The 17667-nt window shown below is 44.5% G+C and overlaps 1 protein-coding gene across 1 annotated transcript in view; it reads left to right on the top strand.

Annotated features, from left to right (window-relative positions):
- The first annotated feature begins 5673 nt into the window (after positions 1-5673).
- Positions 5674-17667, top strand: part of igdcc4 (immunoglobulin superfamily, DCC subclass, member 4) — a 60075-nt gene continuing 48081 nt past the window's right edge. Inside the window, exon 1 of the mRNA XM_031810287.1 lies at positions 5674-6019. Within this exon, the coding sequence (XP_031666147.1) occupies positions 5875-6019 (145 nt within the window). The 5' untranslated portion in view covers positions 5674-5874. The remainder of the gene's footprint in view (positions 6020-17667) is intronic.

The following is a 17667-nucleotide window of genomic DNA, read 5'->3' as shown; positions in this document are numbered from 1 at the left end:
GATGGGTCCACAGTGTCTCCTGACCCCTCCTGTCTCAGCCTCCAGTATTTATGCTGCAGTAGTTTATGTGTCGGGGGGCTAGGGTCAGTTTGTTATATCTGGAGTACTTCTCCTGTCCTATTCGGTGTCCTGTGTGAATCTAAGTGTGTGTTCTCTAATTCTCTCCTTCTCTCTCTTGGAGGACCTGAGCCCTAGGACCATGCCCCAGGACTACCTGACATGATGACTCCTTGCTGTCCCCAGTCCATCTGACCGTGCTGCTGCTCCAGTTTCAACTGTTCTGCCTTATTATTATACGACCATGCTGGTCATTTATGAACATTTGAACATCTTGGCCATGTTCTGTTATAATCTCCACCCGGCACAGCCAGAAGAGGACTGGCCACCCCACATAGCCTGGTTCCTCTCTAGGTTTCTTCCTAGGTTTTGGCCTTTCTAGGGAGTTTTTCCTAGCCACCGTGCTTCTACACCTGCATTGCTTGCTGTTTGGGGTTTTCGGCTGGGTTTCTGTACAGCACTTTGAGATATCAGCTGATGTACGAAGGGCTATATAAATAAATTTGATTTGATTTGATTTAAAACTGCAACATTGCAGCCTCTGCTCCTGCCATGTCACATGTCACATGTCACATGTCACACACATAGAAGTTGTCCGCTCTGTCTCTTTTTCTTTCTCAGGACCGTTTGAGATCACACTTCTAACAAGCAACTTTAAAAGCCATTTCTAAAGTCATATGCAAACCAGCTTATAAAGGGTTTATAAAGGCTTCATTCATTCATGTTTTGGTTGAAGTAGGAACATATTTCTCTTGGGTAAGTAATCAGTTTCAGAATGCAGCCTACTAAACTTTGCATGTTGGTGGAGAGTTTAAATTGCAGGGGTCATACTATATACTGTACTACCTCTTACGGACAGCTGTTCCTGTATTGAAGTAACCAATGCACTCAGTATTTTATGACGGCTGGTGAAAGGAGAGAAAGAGTTGTCAGACCACAAGCACCCAAGTCCCAACCACATCTGGTATTACACTCAAAAGGAATTTTTCTAATCCAATAACAAATTATCCAAATAACAACACAGTCACGGGATTTGTGTCCGCACATGGTATTGAAATTCATCCCACCTGGCCCAAAACACCAATCTCTCTGAATGTGGCCATAATCCAATCACACGGGATGCATTTCAACACCAGGCATAGACAGAGTGCATTGTACATTGGCGAGGCATTGAACAGGAGATGGGAGTTCTTCTTACCTATTCACCACAATAACAGGATGGACTCAGATCGACCCGTCAGATCCCTGGAAACGAGGGGCTGCAATGCAAAGTGTCTGTGCAGGCACTAATCCCTCAACCACATTTCTCCAACTTCAACCAATCTCCTCCTGTAGGCATACTATTCCCCTGGCTGCAGAGCGGAAACGGCACATGGGGCTGCTGGGTATACCACAGCATGTTATTGTCTCCTCTCTCTCTCAGACGGCTGGGGTCCAGCTGGCTCCTGCTATGTGTTATCATGTGAAAACCAATGGCGGGTCCCTTAACACATGGTGCAGGGCATGGCAGGGCAGGGCAGGCCAGGCGGCGACTAGATGGGTGATTGGTATGCAGTCAGAGCCCCTTCACTAGCGAAGGAGCACATGTTCAATCCCTGGTCCTCATCTCTACCCTTTCTCTACCTCCCTCTCTTCTCTCCCTCTCTGGTGAGGGTGAGGCTGCATGCCCTGAGAATTGAGATAAAAATGATCTGTCTTTTCAACTGATTTAAGGGTACTGGCTAAACCATGGAGCAACTAGGGAGCATGTATTACGTTGACTATCATAATGATGTGTGATATGAATAGTTATCTGGGAGAAATCTTGTTTTGCTGTAGGCTGTATGAGTGCCATGTGTGCATTTTGAACACATGGTAGGTGCACCCAACCTTGGACACCACCAGTGGCAACACGTAATTCAGGGCAGGTGGGGCAGCCTAGCTCAGTGCTTTCTGTGGTGGTGGGGCAGTCAGCGGAAAATATGGAGCGTAGGGGTTGATAATGTTCTCTAGATGCGCCGTGATTGGCTCAGTGGTCTGTCACTCATGGGGACACTACGTCACTGCCAAATCTAAGGATAGAGCCTGAAAAGTCAAGCTCCTTGGGTGCTGCCATAGAGTTACATTAGAAGTGCCCATCCAAGAAAGCTCAATATCATTGGCCATAGATAAATATGATGTCAAATCACGTTACATCTACAGTAGCTTGATTGGACTGATCATGTCAACATCATACTTTCAAATCTAGGCTAGCAGTCATCATCATTAATCAAGTTGACAATCTAATGAAAATCCTTTTTAATCTTTGTCATATGAAGAGAAATTATAGATAAAATGTATAAGTTCTCATTGGCCATTGGACATAAACATTACACAACAAGTTGGAAATGGCAAATTCAACAATGACTGGTTTGAAAGGAATCAGTCGCTAACTGCAAGCATTGCAGAGCAATCACTAGCCTGCTATTCAGTGGAGTGGGTGTGTAGTCCCAATTCTGGGTTTAAGGGTCTCTTTTCCACATGTAAAATAATAAACATTCAAAATTGGCCATGCTGTCAATCCAGCATGATTTCTGCCGCGCTCAAAACAACTGTTAACTCAGAACTAGGAAATTTGACTTCAGTGAGTTCAAGACAACTGGGAACTCGAGAATAAACGAGCTCCGACTGGGAAAATAAGTGTTGAACAGTCATCCAACTTGGAATTGTAAGTCGGGAACTCTGTCCTCTTTCTAGACCTACAACCTGAAGATCACTGACGTCATGATAATTCAACCTTGTTTTTTTCAGAGTGCCCAGTTGTCTTGAAAGCACCATAAATCCATAGAATGTCAGACTTCGATAACAAAGTTTAATGACAAAATGTGCCCACGAAGGACTGCTGCGCCACCTTCCTGTTCAATTGCAGACAGAGTGCAGTGTGTCAAATCGGAGGGCATGTTGTCCGGACCTCTGGCAGTCTCTATAGGGGTACCACAGGGTTCAATTCTCGGGCCGACTCTTTTCTCTGTATATATCAATGATGTCGCTCTTGCTGCTGGCGATTCCCTGATCCACCTCTACGCAGATGACACCATTCTGTATACTTCTGGCCCTTCCTTGGACACTGTGCTAACTAACCTCCAAACGAGCTTCAATGCCATACAACACTCCTTCTGTGGCCTCCAACTGCTCTTAAAAGCTAGTAAAACCAAATGCATGCTATTCAACCTTTCGCTGCCTGCACCCGCCTGCCCGACTAGCATCACCACCTTGGACGGTTCCGACCTAGAATATGTGGACAACTATAAATACCTAGGTGTCTGGCTAGACTGTAAACTCTCCTTCCAGACTCATATTAAACATCTCCAATCCAAAATCAAATCTAGAATCGGCTTTCTATTTCGCAACAAAGCCTCCTTCACCCACGCCGCCAAACTTACCCTAGTTAAACTGACTATCCTACCGATCCTCGACTTTGGCGATGTCATCTACAAAATAGCTTCCAACACTCTACTCAGCAAACTGGATGCAGTCTATCACAGTGCCATCCGTTTTGTTACCAAATCACCTTATATCACCCACCACTGCGACCTGTATGCTCTAGTCGGCGGGCCCTCGCTACATATTCGTCGCCAGACCCACTGGCTCCAGGTCATCTAGGTAAAGCTCCGCCTTATCTCAGTTCACTGGTCATGATAACAACACCCACCCGTAGCACACGTTCCAGCAGGTATATCTCACTGATCATCTCCAAAGCCAACACCTAATTTGGCCGCCTTTCCTTACAGTTCTCTGCTGCCAGTGACTGGAACGAATTGCAAAAATCGCTGAAGTTGGAGACTTTTATTTCCCTCACCAACTTTAAACATCAACTAATAACATCAATCTGAGCAGCTAACCGAACGCTGCAGCTGTACATAGTTCATCTGTAAATAGCCCACCCAGTCTACCTACCTCATCCCCATACTGTTTTTATTTGATTTACTTTTCTGCTCTTTTGCACACCAGTATCTCTACTTGCACATCATCATCTGCTCATTTATCACTCCAGTGTTAATCTGCTAAATTGTAATTATTCGCTCCTATGGCCTATTTATTGCCTACCTCCTCATGCCTTTTGCACACACTGTATATATACTTTCTTTTTCTCCTGTGTCATTGACTTGTTTATTGTGTTATTGGCTTGTTTATTGTTTACTCCATGTGTAACTCTGTGTTGTTGTCTGTGTCACACTGCTTTGCTTTATCTTGGCCAGGTCGCAGTTACAAATGAGAATGTGTTCTCAACTAGCCTACCTGGTTAAACAAAGGTGAAATAAAAAATAAATAAAAAGTGAGCACAGCACAACATGGTGAGTCCAGAAATGTATTGTATGCTGCTGCATAAGTGATGTAATATGCCAGGGAGATATGTATTCCTTAGCTAAGAAAGTAATACTAAGTGTATGTTGTGTAGTAAGCTGTTAGTAGCCCATGCGCCACACCCTAATCATATGGTATATTTTCCCCTCTTAATTTCGCCTACTGGTCTGACTTGGTGGTGCACATGTAGCCTATATCCTGTTTTAGAGAAATGTAATCATAGAATATTGTAAAAGCTTTCATTGTCTGCTTATATGCCCCCTTTATTTATACTACGGTTCTGGCTTGGTGTACCGGGAGAACACTGTAAGATTGGCCCTTGTTCTGAATTCTGTTGCTGTACATTTCAAATGTGCTGAACAAATAGATATATTGACATCCTAGCTTGCTCATTAATGTCTTAATCGAAATTACGGATTGCCTCTTATCCCCTTGTTGTCCCCTTATGCCATAGTTTGTATATCTCAATTGTCAGTAGAAACCACATTTGTTTAAGCAAGTCAGCCATGTCAGCTAAGTTTTTTTAAAGGCAGTAAATGAAGCTGAATGAACTGTTTCGCTGCCAGACAAGGCTCTACTGATAGCCAGGTGTAGCAGTGGTAAGGTTTTGGGACTCTGCTGTTGGGACAGCTTTATGTCGGCCCTAACAGTTTGTGGGCACCGTTTGTCACAGCTATAGTGCAATGAATGTATTGTTTAGTGTTGTGTTGTGGCTTTGCTGGCTTGCATCCCTATTATAATTATTTTGTTTGCCCCACCAGTATTTAAATGCTAAAATCGCCTGTTTTAAACGTCAGTTGACTCACCTGCCCAAGCTGTGTCTTCCATATGAAACTGCATAATTGTATTTTATTATTTATTTAACCTTTATTTAACTAGGCAGAACAAATGTGTATTTACAATGATGGCCTACCCCGGCCAAACGCGGACGACGCTGGGCCATCTGTGCGCCGCCCTATGGGATCCCAATCACGGCCGGATGTGATACAGCCTGGATTCGAACCAGGGACTGTAGTGACGCCTCTTGTACTTAAATGCAGTTCTTTAAACGCCATTCGGGAACCCAATATAGCGAGATTGATTCTAGTTTTTTGCCGGCTATATAGGCACGGCTGCGGCACACAGCAGTCTATTCACAGGCGTAGAGCTCAACAACAAAGATAGGGGGTGTGTGAAATTATTGGCAGCGTTTCAGGTGACTCCAGGAGACACCTAAAGTGGGACTTGCCAGTGTGTTTGAGGGAGTATGTGTGTGTGTGTGTGTGTGCATACGTCCGTACGTGTGTGTGTACGAGTGTGTGTGTGGAGCAGCCAACACACACTTACATTCGCTCACAACATGGCGATGAAAGGCCGAGAGACACGACGGCTCTCTCCCCACTAAATGCAACCATGTTCTGAGTGAAAGCAGGGTACTATGCCAAAGGGAAATACATTAACTAATAGCCAACTAATAGTCTATTTCAGAGAGGATCTAATTGCGGATTCCATGATATGCATGTTGATCGCGGTATAGCTGGCTGTAGAGACCCGCACGCTGCTTTACCCCTCTGCTGGAAATCAATGCTTTACATGGCGGTGGAGACTATCTGGTTTTTCTATCTACTTTCTTTGGGCTTCTGTGGACCATCCGTTCAAGGTAAGTCGCTTAGCTTAATATAAATGTTTTTGACTTGGGCATGCCTTTCAAGTTACTAATGTGTTCTATTATAGTTATCTTTCAGAACATATGCAGGTGCGATAGGAAGAGATTGGTTAGTGAACACATTTTGCACCTTACTCGTTGCAGTGTTTGTATCTAACTGTTGAGTCTAGGTAACAGGACTATGGTAGGTCTATCTAGCAAAGGCTATAGCGTTCTTACTTTTGTTCAATAGCCCATTCGTCTTCCAGCACACGCTGTCGGGTTTCTCTTTATACCCAAATGCTGGACTGCCGGTTACAAAGTTAGTTGCACATATGCAACTATGTAACCATTATCTGCCCATAACGTATTTAATGTTACAGTGGAGGCATGCGTTCATTGAAGACATGTGCTGTGGGGTTGAGTTTGAGGAATGTGAGTTGCGTTTCAGGAGGTTTAAATAATGAGCGTTAAACATGTGGCCTGTGGGTTTTCTGCACAAATATCATTTCTCACAATTCAAAAGCGTTGCCGGTGGGACAAAATCGTTTTTCAGATGTCACGATTTATAAATCTAATGCAATACCCCATATTGCTACAACAGGAGTTTGCCTCTAGTAAGGTGTATGCCTAAATAACACTGTTATTACAATTATTTATGAGCTGCTCTCATACCTTACACACGAAAACGTTTCTTATCAATTGTCACATAATTGTATTTATGTTTGTGCTCTTGCCTCCAAACAAATGAAGGCTTATTATATTTTGTGATGTTTGAATCGTCATATCGAACATGTGCCTTGTGTTTTGGGGGCTTGGGAGTGGATGCACTTGGTCGCTGCCTTTCAGGCATCGCGGTGGCCTTCAGATGAAGAAGGGAAGCGGTGATTTGAGAGCCATGGAGCCACCGATAGGCGGCGAGGAATCGAGGCAGCCAGGCGCTGAGCGAGAGAGAACATCCACAGAATTGTCGACAAAGAAAAGTGCAGGAGCACGAGAGTAGAAACATGAAATGGGCCGATGGGATTTTGTTCTGCTTTAGCCTATCTGAAGTAGCTCACGTTAGAGGAAAGGCAAACATATTGGATCATTGCTTTGAAAAACGTGGAGGAATAGTGGTATCAGGGCTGACAATGCTTTCCTGTTAATCAAGATGCATGGAGGAGCATCCCTGTTCTACCTGAATATGTACAAGTGAGACTTCAAGTATGTCTCATAGGATGGGTAAAGAGTTTGTTGATCATGTAATTTGGACTAATGCATTTTCAAGGCTAGAGAACACAAACTGTGTTCCATGATAATGCATTTTCTACCCATTCTATCCATCATGTTGTCACAATGAGGTTTAAGCTGGAGATACAAACTACAGTACATTACCTTGAGGGGTTGTGTGTGTGTGTGTGTGCGTGCTCGTGTGTGTGCTTGGAACAGGCAACAGTGGCATGTGCTCATCACAAGGCCCACAGTAGTGTGTGTGAGCATCTCCCTCAGCCCTCATACACCCTGGGGTGTGTTCCCACAGCCCACAGTGGAGCATTGTAGAGCCTTCACTGGACTGGTGGGAGCTTTCCTGTGTGTGTGTGTTTGTGAGAGTGGTATGTTTGGAGAGAGAAAGAGGAATGTTAAGGGTGGTGGGTTGGTTGGGAGGGTGTTGTGGGAACTGGAGCCGGCGAATGGAGGTTGCTGGGTGGGAGTAGGGGGTGATAGTGGGGCAGGGATGAATTGACTGGAGAGAGTTTGGGTGCATGGGATGTCGCTGTATCAGATCCACAAACAAAGAGCTTGTTTTTTCCATTTGAAAGATCAAATGAAAATATGTCGACTCCTCTGAACTCATCAGGAACAAATGAATGCTGTGAGAGTGAGTGTCTGTGTGTTTAGATAAGCTCTCTGTCTCTCTCTCTCCCTCTAACCCAGTACTCCCGCTAGGAGTGTCACATGCACACCGACCAAATTACTGGGGTTTCACTGAACCCTCATCACTACTTCACTCAAAAGAGGCATCCTCTCCATGGTTCCCAGCGTTGTCTCCTATTCTCCTTTACTCTCTAATCCTGACTCCCTCTAGTCATCCTATCTCATCCATGGTCAACAATTTAATGCTCAGTGTTAATCAGCCCACTGACCCCTGCTTCAATTTGACTCCTCACTCTTCCTACCTCTGTCTGAGGCTCGACTGACCTCTGTCCCTCCTAGTCCTTCATCATTGGTCCTGTTCAATGCCTCCCTCCCCTTCATTCCTACCTTCCTCAATGTAATCACAGATATTATATCACAGTGCCATCCGTTTTGTCACCAAATCTCAGCTCGCTGGTCACCATAGCAGCACCCACCTGTACCCACCTGTAGCACGCGCTCTCTGGTCACCCCCAAAACCAGATTTTCCTTTGGCCGCCTCTCCTTCCAGTTCTCTGCTGCCAATGACTGGAACGAACTACAAAAATATCTGAAACTGGAAACACTTATCTCCCTCACTAGCTTTAAGCACCAGCTGTCAGAGCAGCTCACAGATTACTGCACCTGTACATAGCCCATCTATAATTTAGCCCAAACAACTACCTCTTCCCCTACTGTATTTATTTTTCTCCTTTGCACCCCATTATTTCTATCTCTACTTTGCACATTCTTCCACTGCAAATCAACCATTCCAGTGTTTTACTTGCTATATTGTATTTACTTCGCCACCATGGCCTTTTTTGCCTTTACCTCCCTTATCTCACCTCATTTGCTCACATTGTATATAGACTTATTTTTCTACTGTGTTATTGACTGTATGTTTGTTTTACTCCATGTGTAACTCTGTGTTGTTTGTGTCGAACTGCTTTGCTTTGTCTTGGCCAGGTCGCAATTGTAAATGAGAACTTGTTCTCAACTTGCCTACCTGGTTAAATAAAGGTGAAATAAAATAAAATAAAACAAATTAACTGGTTGTGTTTGGTGACTCAGTCCTAGTCTGCAGCACCCCACCTCAGCCCCTGTCTGCAGCACCCTACATCAGCCCAAGTCCGCAGCACCCTACATCAGCCCCTGTCTGCAGCACCCTACCTCAGCCCCTGTCTGCAGCACCCTACATCAGCCCCTGTCTGCAGCACCCTACCTCAGCCCCTGTCTGCAGCACCCTACATCAGCCCAAGTCTGCAGCACCCTACCTCAGCCCCTGTCTGCAGCACCCTACATCAGCCCCTGTCTGCAGCACCCTACATCAGCCCCTGTCTGCAGCACCCTACATCAGCCCCTGTCTGCAGCACCCTACCTCAGCCCCTGTCTGCAGCACCCTACATCAGCCCAAGTCTGCAGCACCCTACCTCAGCCCCTGTCTGCAGCACCCTACATCAGCCCCTGTCTGCAGCACCCTACATCAGCCCCTGTCTGCAGCACCCTACATCAGCCCAAGTCTGCAGCACCCTACATCAGCCCAAGTCTGCAGCACCCTACATCAGCCCAAGTCTGCAGCACCCTACATCAGCCCCTGTCTGCAGCACCCTACATCAGCCCCTGTCTGCAGCACCCTACCTCAGCCCCTGTCTGCAGCACCCTACCTCAGCCCCTGTCTGCAGCACCCTACCTCAGCCCCTGTCTGCAGCACCCTACCTCAGCCCCTGGAGGATGCTTGTGAACAAGTCCTGCTTAATAAAGATAATTGCATTTCTTTGAGCTGTTCTGTAAATGGAGTAATTATGTTAAGTTTGTTGCAACAATGACTATGCGCTTGGCTAAAGTCATTAGCATTATTTGAACTTTGTCTGGCAAAAATCTGCTTTTAATCCAAGCCGTCTTATTTTATTTATTGTGCCCATATCTCAATCCCTTGGTCCTTGAGGTGTGATTGCTGTGTTTCTGACAGCCCAGTGGGGTGGAAATGGCATGTTTTATAAGCATGATGAGTGTAGTATGTGTCTTTGTGTGTGTCTGACTGTGCCTACATGTTTGCCTACTAGGATTGTGAGGTATCCAGATTGTCATACCGTTACTCTACCATACCGGGGTATACGGGGTGCACATTTTTTGACGCACAAAACAATTTGGGCAACAGCGGTCTTAATCCAGGAGGGGGTTGAATGTCTTTGCTGTAAACAAGAAGCTGGATCTTGACATCTAGCCACCTAGCTAGCAAGTCAGAAAACCAAATGCATAGCTGGAGCCCTGAGCCAGATATGATTTATTTGACACATCTTAGATTTCTTCTGGTTATACTTAACTTATAAGCAGTGGCATAGGACGCAACCCCCGTAACGGTATTGAAAATCATACCGTCTGTATTTCGAAATACCCCGGTATATGGTATAAACAGCATACCGCCCAAGCCTAGTGCCTACTCTATTTGTATGTGAGTGCATCTTGATCCCCCTGGAGATACACAGCTAAATTAGGATGCATATTATTTAAAGAGGCCCCAGGCTGAATTTGAGCTGCATATCTTTGTCCAGTGAAGATGTTGGTTTGTATGGCTGGCCGGGTGTGTCTGTTCATGTTTGGTAGTGTCAGAGGACCAATCCTAGTCTCAGAGGTGGTATAAAGGACTGTTCAGAGGGAAGTAGCTTGAATGAGACAGGAAGACTTTCACTTTTACTGTATGTCTGGCCTCTGGTGTCTACTGGGCTCTTTATTGTGGTGGTCGTCTTCAGGTTCAGGGTTTCTGTGGTTGCACAAGTTGGTGGTTCAGAGAGCTTCCCTTCGACTTTAACCAGATTACTGTCAAATCTTAGACGAGTAGTCAGGAAGCTGACGATGCAGAGGCATTGATGCCTTTGGCCATTAATATAGTCAAATCCGGAAACTATCATTTAGAGAGAAAAAAAAGAAGATTATTCTTTCAGTGAAATACGGAACCGTTCCATATTCTATCGAACTGGTGGCAACCCTAAGTCTAAATATTACTGTTACATTGCACAACCTTCAATGTTATGTCATAATTATGTAAAATTCTGGAAAATGAATTACGGCCTTTGTTAGGAAGGAATGGTCTTCACAAAGTTCGCAACGAGCCTTGCGGCCCAAACTGTTGCATATACCCTGACTCTGCTTGCACTGAACACAAGAGAAGTGACACAATTTTCCTAGTTAATATTGCCTGCTAACATGAATTTCTTTTAACTAAATATGCTTCTGTGTATTGATTTTAAGAAAGGCATTGATGTTTATGGTTAGGTACATTTGTGCAACGACTGTGCTTTTTTTGCAAATGCGCTTTTGTTAAATCATGACCCGTTTGGCGAAGTTGAAGTAGGCTGTGATTCAATGATACATTAACAGGCACCGCATTGATTATATACAACGCAGGACCATCTAGTTAACCTAGTAATATCATCAATCACGTGTAGTTAACTAGTGATTATGTGAAGATTGATTGTTTTTTTTATAAGATAAATATAATGCTAGCTAGCAACTTACCTTGGCTGCTTGCAGCCACAAGGTCCTTTTGACGCTGCACTCGCGTAACAGGTGTTCAGCCTGCCACACAGTTTCCTCGTGGATTTCTATGTAATCGGCCATAATCGGGCGTCCAAAAAGGCCGATTACCGATTGTTATGAAAACTTGAAATCGTCCCTAATTAATTGGCCATGCCGATTAATCGGTCAACCTCTACTTCATACTATCATGTGTGTGGAGTAGCACTGTAATTGCTCCCTAGTAACAATATTGTATATAATGGAGTGGAATGTTTGTTGTTGTTATTACCGGTGCACCAATTAAACTTTTCTGTGGTAGACTTTTGATCTGCACCAGAAAGTTGAATGTGTATGTGTACCGTACGTCATGATGCTGAGATCCGTCCACCTGTGAATGTAAGACGTCCATCCTCCTGCACTGTTGGAGATGTCTGGTCTCTAAAGCCTCCTTCCCTGCTCTGATGGCTGCCAGCTGGGATAAGTGCAGAGCTCATTCTGTTCAATTAGACTGCACCTAAATCTCTGTAGGCTGACGTCTAGGATTCCTCTAAGTTTCTCAAAACAACCTTTACACTTAAGCCAACTCCGCACTAAAAAGGCTTATTGGTTTTTGGTTGATGTATAGCTACTTATTTGCCTCATCTCTGCAATCGGTTTGGGATGATTATTTAATCAACCACAACACATAGGCCTACTCCTTTTACATGGTCACGGACAACTACTGCACTGCATGACCCGCTCATGTCCATTTCCCAGTACTGGCTGTGGGGAGTTCCCAGTACTGGCTGTGGGGAGTTCCTACTGGCTGTGGGGAGTTTTGATGTTCTCTAGAAATATATATCAGTGCCAACGGGACTTCAGAGAGAGCGTTGTGAGTATTGATGCCCCCCCCCCCGGGCTATAAACAGCCCAGGATCAATAGTGCTGGATCAATATGCTGTGTGATACGTTTATCACAGGGATGGGTCCAGTCAGATGATCCCCAGAGTATTTCACTACAGCTAGGGCTGAATGTTAAAACACTCAGGTGCTGCTGCTGTGTGGCCACTGTCTACTGTCGGCTAGTTTTAACAGGACGATAGTGCTATCTTGAAGAAAAGTAGTTGATTTGATGGATTAATTTTTGTATTGTATAATGCCACACAGTAACTTCATCAATATATTTGTTTTTAGATTGTTCTTATTTATTATGTCTGGCTCATTATGGTTTCTCAGCTGTGTTATCTAAGGGATAATCATTTTGCTGTTGAAAGATGTGTCTATGTGTGGTAAACGTGTCACAAGCTACAGGCTACATGTTTTTGTCCTGTTGCTAGTGTGTGTGTGTGTGCTTTAGGCAGAGATGGTGATTTGTGTGTGTGTGTGTGTGTGTGTGTGTGTGTGTGTGTGTGTGTGTGTGTGTGTGTGTGTGTGTGTGTGTGTGTGTGTGTGTGTGTAAGAGCAGGGTCTCTTCCTCACGGCGCTGGTTGGGTAAACAGTCATGCGATCACATTCCTTCCATTCCGCACTGCTGTCCGCTCAGTCACATGACCAAGGAGGAGTAGCATGGGGCTTGCAGTGGGGAGGGGGACTGAGGAGGGGAGGGGCTGCTGCATGAGGGGCGAGAACCCTGATTGAGTAGACAAGGTGCAGAGTAGGGCCCAGACCCAAATCAATCCCTAGCCCCTACCTCTAAACACTATTTGCGTATCTGAAAAGATAAGAAGGGTATATAAAATATGGTATAGATCGAGCCCTGAATGCTGATTGGCTGACAGCTGTGGTATATCAGACCATATACCATGGGTATGGCAAAACATGTTTTTTACTGCTCTAATTACGTTGGTAACCAGTTTATAATAGCGATAAGGCACCTCGGGGGTTTGTGGTATATGGCCAATATACCATGGCTCAGGGCTGTATCCAGGCACTCCACATTGCGTTGTGCTTAAGAACAGCCCTTAGCCCTGATATATTGGCCATATACCATACCCCCTCTTACCTTAATCCTTAATTAACCCTCTTTTATGCTAGGTGAGGTTTTCCACCATATTGCTTAATCCAATCAATGACTGTATATATGAATGGACCAATCCATTGATCATGTGACACCATTCATTCCTACGTGAAGACTCAATAGCGCATTGAAGCCAAATGAAGTCGCTTAAGATGTCGTCTCATGGAGACATAACATGCGTAATTTGAGCTGCTTCAGGAACCGACATTGCAGGCTAGCTCAGTGCTGCCCCCTCTTATTGAGTAACTCAAGTCGAAGGCCGACCGGGGTACGGTATGCTGCCATTAGCAATTATCCTTATAGCTTCTTTTGGGTGCGATTTGAAAAATAATAATTTTAAGGACATACATCTGGTGAATTAGAAGCAATTATTGGTAACATGATTGTAGTGTCATTTTAATTTATTATCATGAAGATTGACCACAAAGATCACAATTTTTCCATTCACTATAATGAGGGATCCCATTTTCTGCTAACAATGCCTGCAGTACCGTGTTTGGCCTTGAACTTCGGTTGCTTCAATAAGAGGGGGCAGTCGTTCTCAAGGGGCATCCAATTTAAGAGACTGGAGGGGTTCAGTAGAAGCAGGAGCTAGGGGTTTATATATTGGACTGGGCATAAGAGGTTGTACAGAGTACACATGGGCATACATACACTAACAAAATGGTGTAGCCTGTGACACAAATCCAACCATGATGTATGTATGTACAGTTGCGGTCAACATATTGTCCCCGTTGCACCATTCACTATTTCTTCAAAAATAAGTTGAAATTGAAAAGACCTTTGGTCTTCACACGTATTTGTTTGGTTTACAACTGCACAGAACACCCCCAAAAAATCGAAACTTAAAATGATTTATCTCACTTAAAAGTCCCAAAATGGACTAAGTTATTAAAAATTCAAATTAATTTGGTTGGAGGCAAGTGAGTCTCGTTTATTATGTAGTTTTTCTCACCTGTGGTAAGTTGCAGGTGCCTACAGGGTACAAAATAGCAATTTAACCCGTTTTAAAAAGAGAAAACAGAACATTCTAACCAGTATATGACCAATGTATCATCATGATTCATAACAAACAACCAGTCAGTTTATATCAGTGCTGTTGATCTCTGCCTCGTGAAACTATCAAGTGTCTCCCTCCGAAACCACTTGGTTGAATTGATCAAATCAAATCTCACAGACACAATAATAAAAGTCAGGGGGGTAGTTCTGGGTTTTGAATAGTCCGTGTCCCTCTCTCTCCAACCCTGCAGCTACAGAATATGACCTTGTGGTTGCCCTGGAAGGGCTTCCCCTCCTGCAGCCTACCGTCCGTCCCATGTTAGTTTTTGTTGCTGGTGTTGTTGACCCATTGATGTAGCTGTGGCCGCACCGAGGCCCCTAGCCATATGCTGCTCTGAGGCCCTTTGTAAAGCCTATAGGAACACAGGGCTGTGATTGGAGCAGCCCGGGATTTGTATGAATGAGTACTGTACATAGAGCGAGCACACCAGCAGTCATGAAGCACTGGAGGGGAACAAATGCTAGCTCAGGCCATGTTTCTCTTCTCTGTTGTTTCTCTCTCCCCCTCTCTTCTTTCTCTCTCTCTCTCTCTCTCTCTCTCTCTCTCTCTCTCTCTCTCTCTCTCTCTCTCTCTCTCCCCATCTATATATCTGTCTGCCTCCTATTGTTAATATGTTGCAGACTGTCCTTTCGAGTATAAATATAAACATGAGTGGGAAAGAGTCGAGCTCCCTGGGCCTCTCCTACCTCTCCTGAACTGCATTATGATTGGTCACTTTACTGTACGCCTGGCCTATATGATAAACAGTACGAATATGATAAAGAGTATAAATCCAGTTTGTGCCAACTTGAGAGCGGTGTGAAAACTCATGTGGGTGACTGTGAGAATCGTGCTGTAGCTGAACCGCTGGAACGGCCAGCACCTGACACTGCAGCTGCTGCTGGGGTGGGGTGGCGTGCCTTTCTCCACTCAGTGTGTGACTCAAACTCTACTGCCTGTCCTGGATGAAATTACAGCATGTGGATATTACTCTTGAGAATCAAACTGAAAATCACCACCAAGGCAACGTATTGTTTAGTGTTTCCCAACTTCTCCATTGTTGTAGTTTGATCCAGAGACAGACAAGGTACATAGATGGAGCAGAATGAATATGACCCACACTTTGGGAAATATAAGGCAAAATGCAGTATATCCCATGTCGTATGCCAAAAATGGCTGGCTATAGGGCAGTTTTGGCAAACGCCAGACGGGTTGGTCCATCGTCAGTAAAGTGGGCCTGCCTAATTGCGTAGAATGATCATAATTTTGCTAATAATGCGGGCCTAGAGGGATCATGAGGACTAAAACAAGAGCCAAAGTGTGTGCTAACAGGGGAAGGCCCCTTGCCTCCCCTTCAGAGAGAGATGTTGATGTTACCTCTTCGCCCCTCCACCAGACAGTGATTCCGTTTTTCTCCAGGAAGAATCTGATGACATTTGACCCTACTTCAGCAGGTTGTAGGTGACGCAGATAAAAGCTATTAGGTTAAATGTTTAGACAATTGTGAGGTATGTTTGGCTGTATAAAATTGGCGGCATGTCAATGTTATTGTACACGGAGCTCCCTAGCGCGTGGTGAAACTGGAGAGTCCCTCCCTGCCCACCTTGGTTAATGGCTGCCTGGGACTTTCCTCCTTCTTGTTGCTGCAATGTTTGACAACTGATTTTAATGACCCTTCCTACTATGCATACCTGTTATGATAAATGTATTTCTTGTACACTTATTCATTTAGATACAATATCGTGTATTTGTGCAATAATTATGAGGATATGGACATTATAGTTAAATAAAGGTTAAATATATACATATACATTTTTAAATATGTACATCAGCAGATACCTTTTCCAAAACCACATGTAGTTGATATACAGTGGGGCAAAAAAGTATTTAGTCAGCCACCAATTGTGCAAGTTCTCCCACTTAAAAATATGAGAGAGGCCTGTAATTTTCATCATAGGCACACTTCAACTATGACAGACAAAATGAGAAAAAAAATCCAGATAATCACATTGTAGGATTTTTAATGAATTTATTTGCAAATTATGGTGGAAAATAAGTATCTGGTCACCTATAAACAAGCAAGATTTCTGGCTCTCACAGACCTGTAACTTCTTCTTTAAGAGGCTCCTCTGTTCTCCACTCGTTACCTGTATTAATGGCACCCGTTTGAACTTGTTATCAGTATAAAAGACACCTGTCCACAACCTCAAACAGTCACACTCCAAACTCCACTATCCACTACTAAGACCAAAGAGCTGTCAAAGGAGACCAGAAACAAAATTGTAGACCTGCACCAGGCTGGGAAGACTGAATCTGCAATAGGTAAGCAGCTTGGTTTGAAGAAATCAACTGTGGGAGCAATTATTAGGAAATGGAAGACATACAAGACCACTGATAATCTCCCTCGATCTGCGGCTCCACGCAAGATCTCACCCCGTGGGGTCAAAATGATCACAAGAACGGTGAGCAAAAATCCCAGAACCACACGGGGGGACCTAGTGAATGAACTGCAGAGAGCTGGGACCAAAGTAACAAAGCCTACCATCAGTAACACACTACGCCGCCAGGGACTCAAATCCTGCAGTGCCAGACGTGTCCCCCTGCTTAAGCCAGTACATGTCCAGGCCCGTCTGAAGTTTGCTAGAGAGCATTTGGATGATCCAGAAGAAGATTGGGAGAATGTCATATGGTCAGATGAAACCAAAATATAACTTTTTGGTAAAAACTCAACTCGTCGTGTTTGGAGGACAAAGAATGCTGAGTTGCATCCAAAGAACACCATACCTACTGTGAAGCATGGGGGTGGAAACATCATGCTTTGGGGCTGTTTTTCTGCAAAGAACCAGGACGACGGATCCGTGTAAAGGAAAGAATGAATGGGGTCATGTATCGTGAGATTTTGAGTGAAAACCTCTTTCCATCAGCAAGGGCATTGAAGATGAAACGTGGCTGGGTCGTTCAGCATGACAATGATCCCAAACACACCGCCCGGGCAACGAAGGAGTGGCTTCGTAAGAAGTATTTCAAGGTCCTGGAGTGGCCTAGCCAGTCTCCAGATCTCAACCCCATAGAAAATCTTTGGGGGGAGTTGAAAGTCCATGTTGCCCAGCAACAGCCCCAAAACATCACTGCTCTAGAGGAGATCTGCATGGAGGAATGGGCCAAAATACCAGCAACAGTGTGTGAAAACCTTATGAAGACTTACAGAAAACGTTTTACCTCTGTCATTGCCAACAA

The sequence above is a fragment of the Oncorhynchus kisutch genome, linkage group LG3, assembly GCF_002021735.2.
Source record: "Oncorhynchus kisutch isolate 150728-3 linkage group LG3, Okis_V2, whole genome shotgun sequence".
Taxonomy (NCBI): Eukaryota; Metazoa; Chordata; class Actinopteri; order Salmoniformes; family Salmonidae; genus Oncorhynchus; species Oncorhynchus kisutch.
This window is presented reverse-complemented; position numbering and strand designations above follow the sequence as displayed.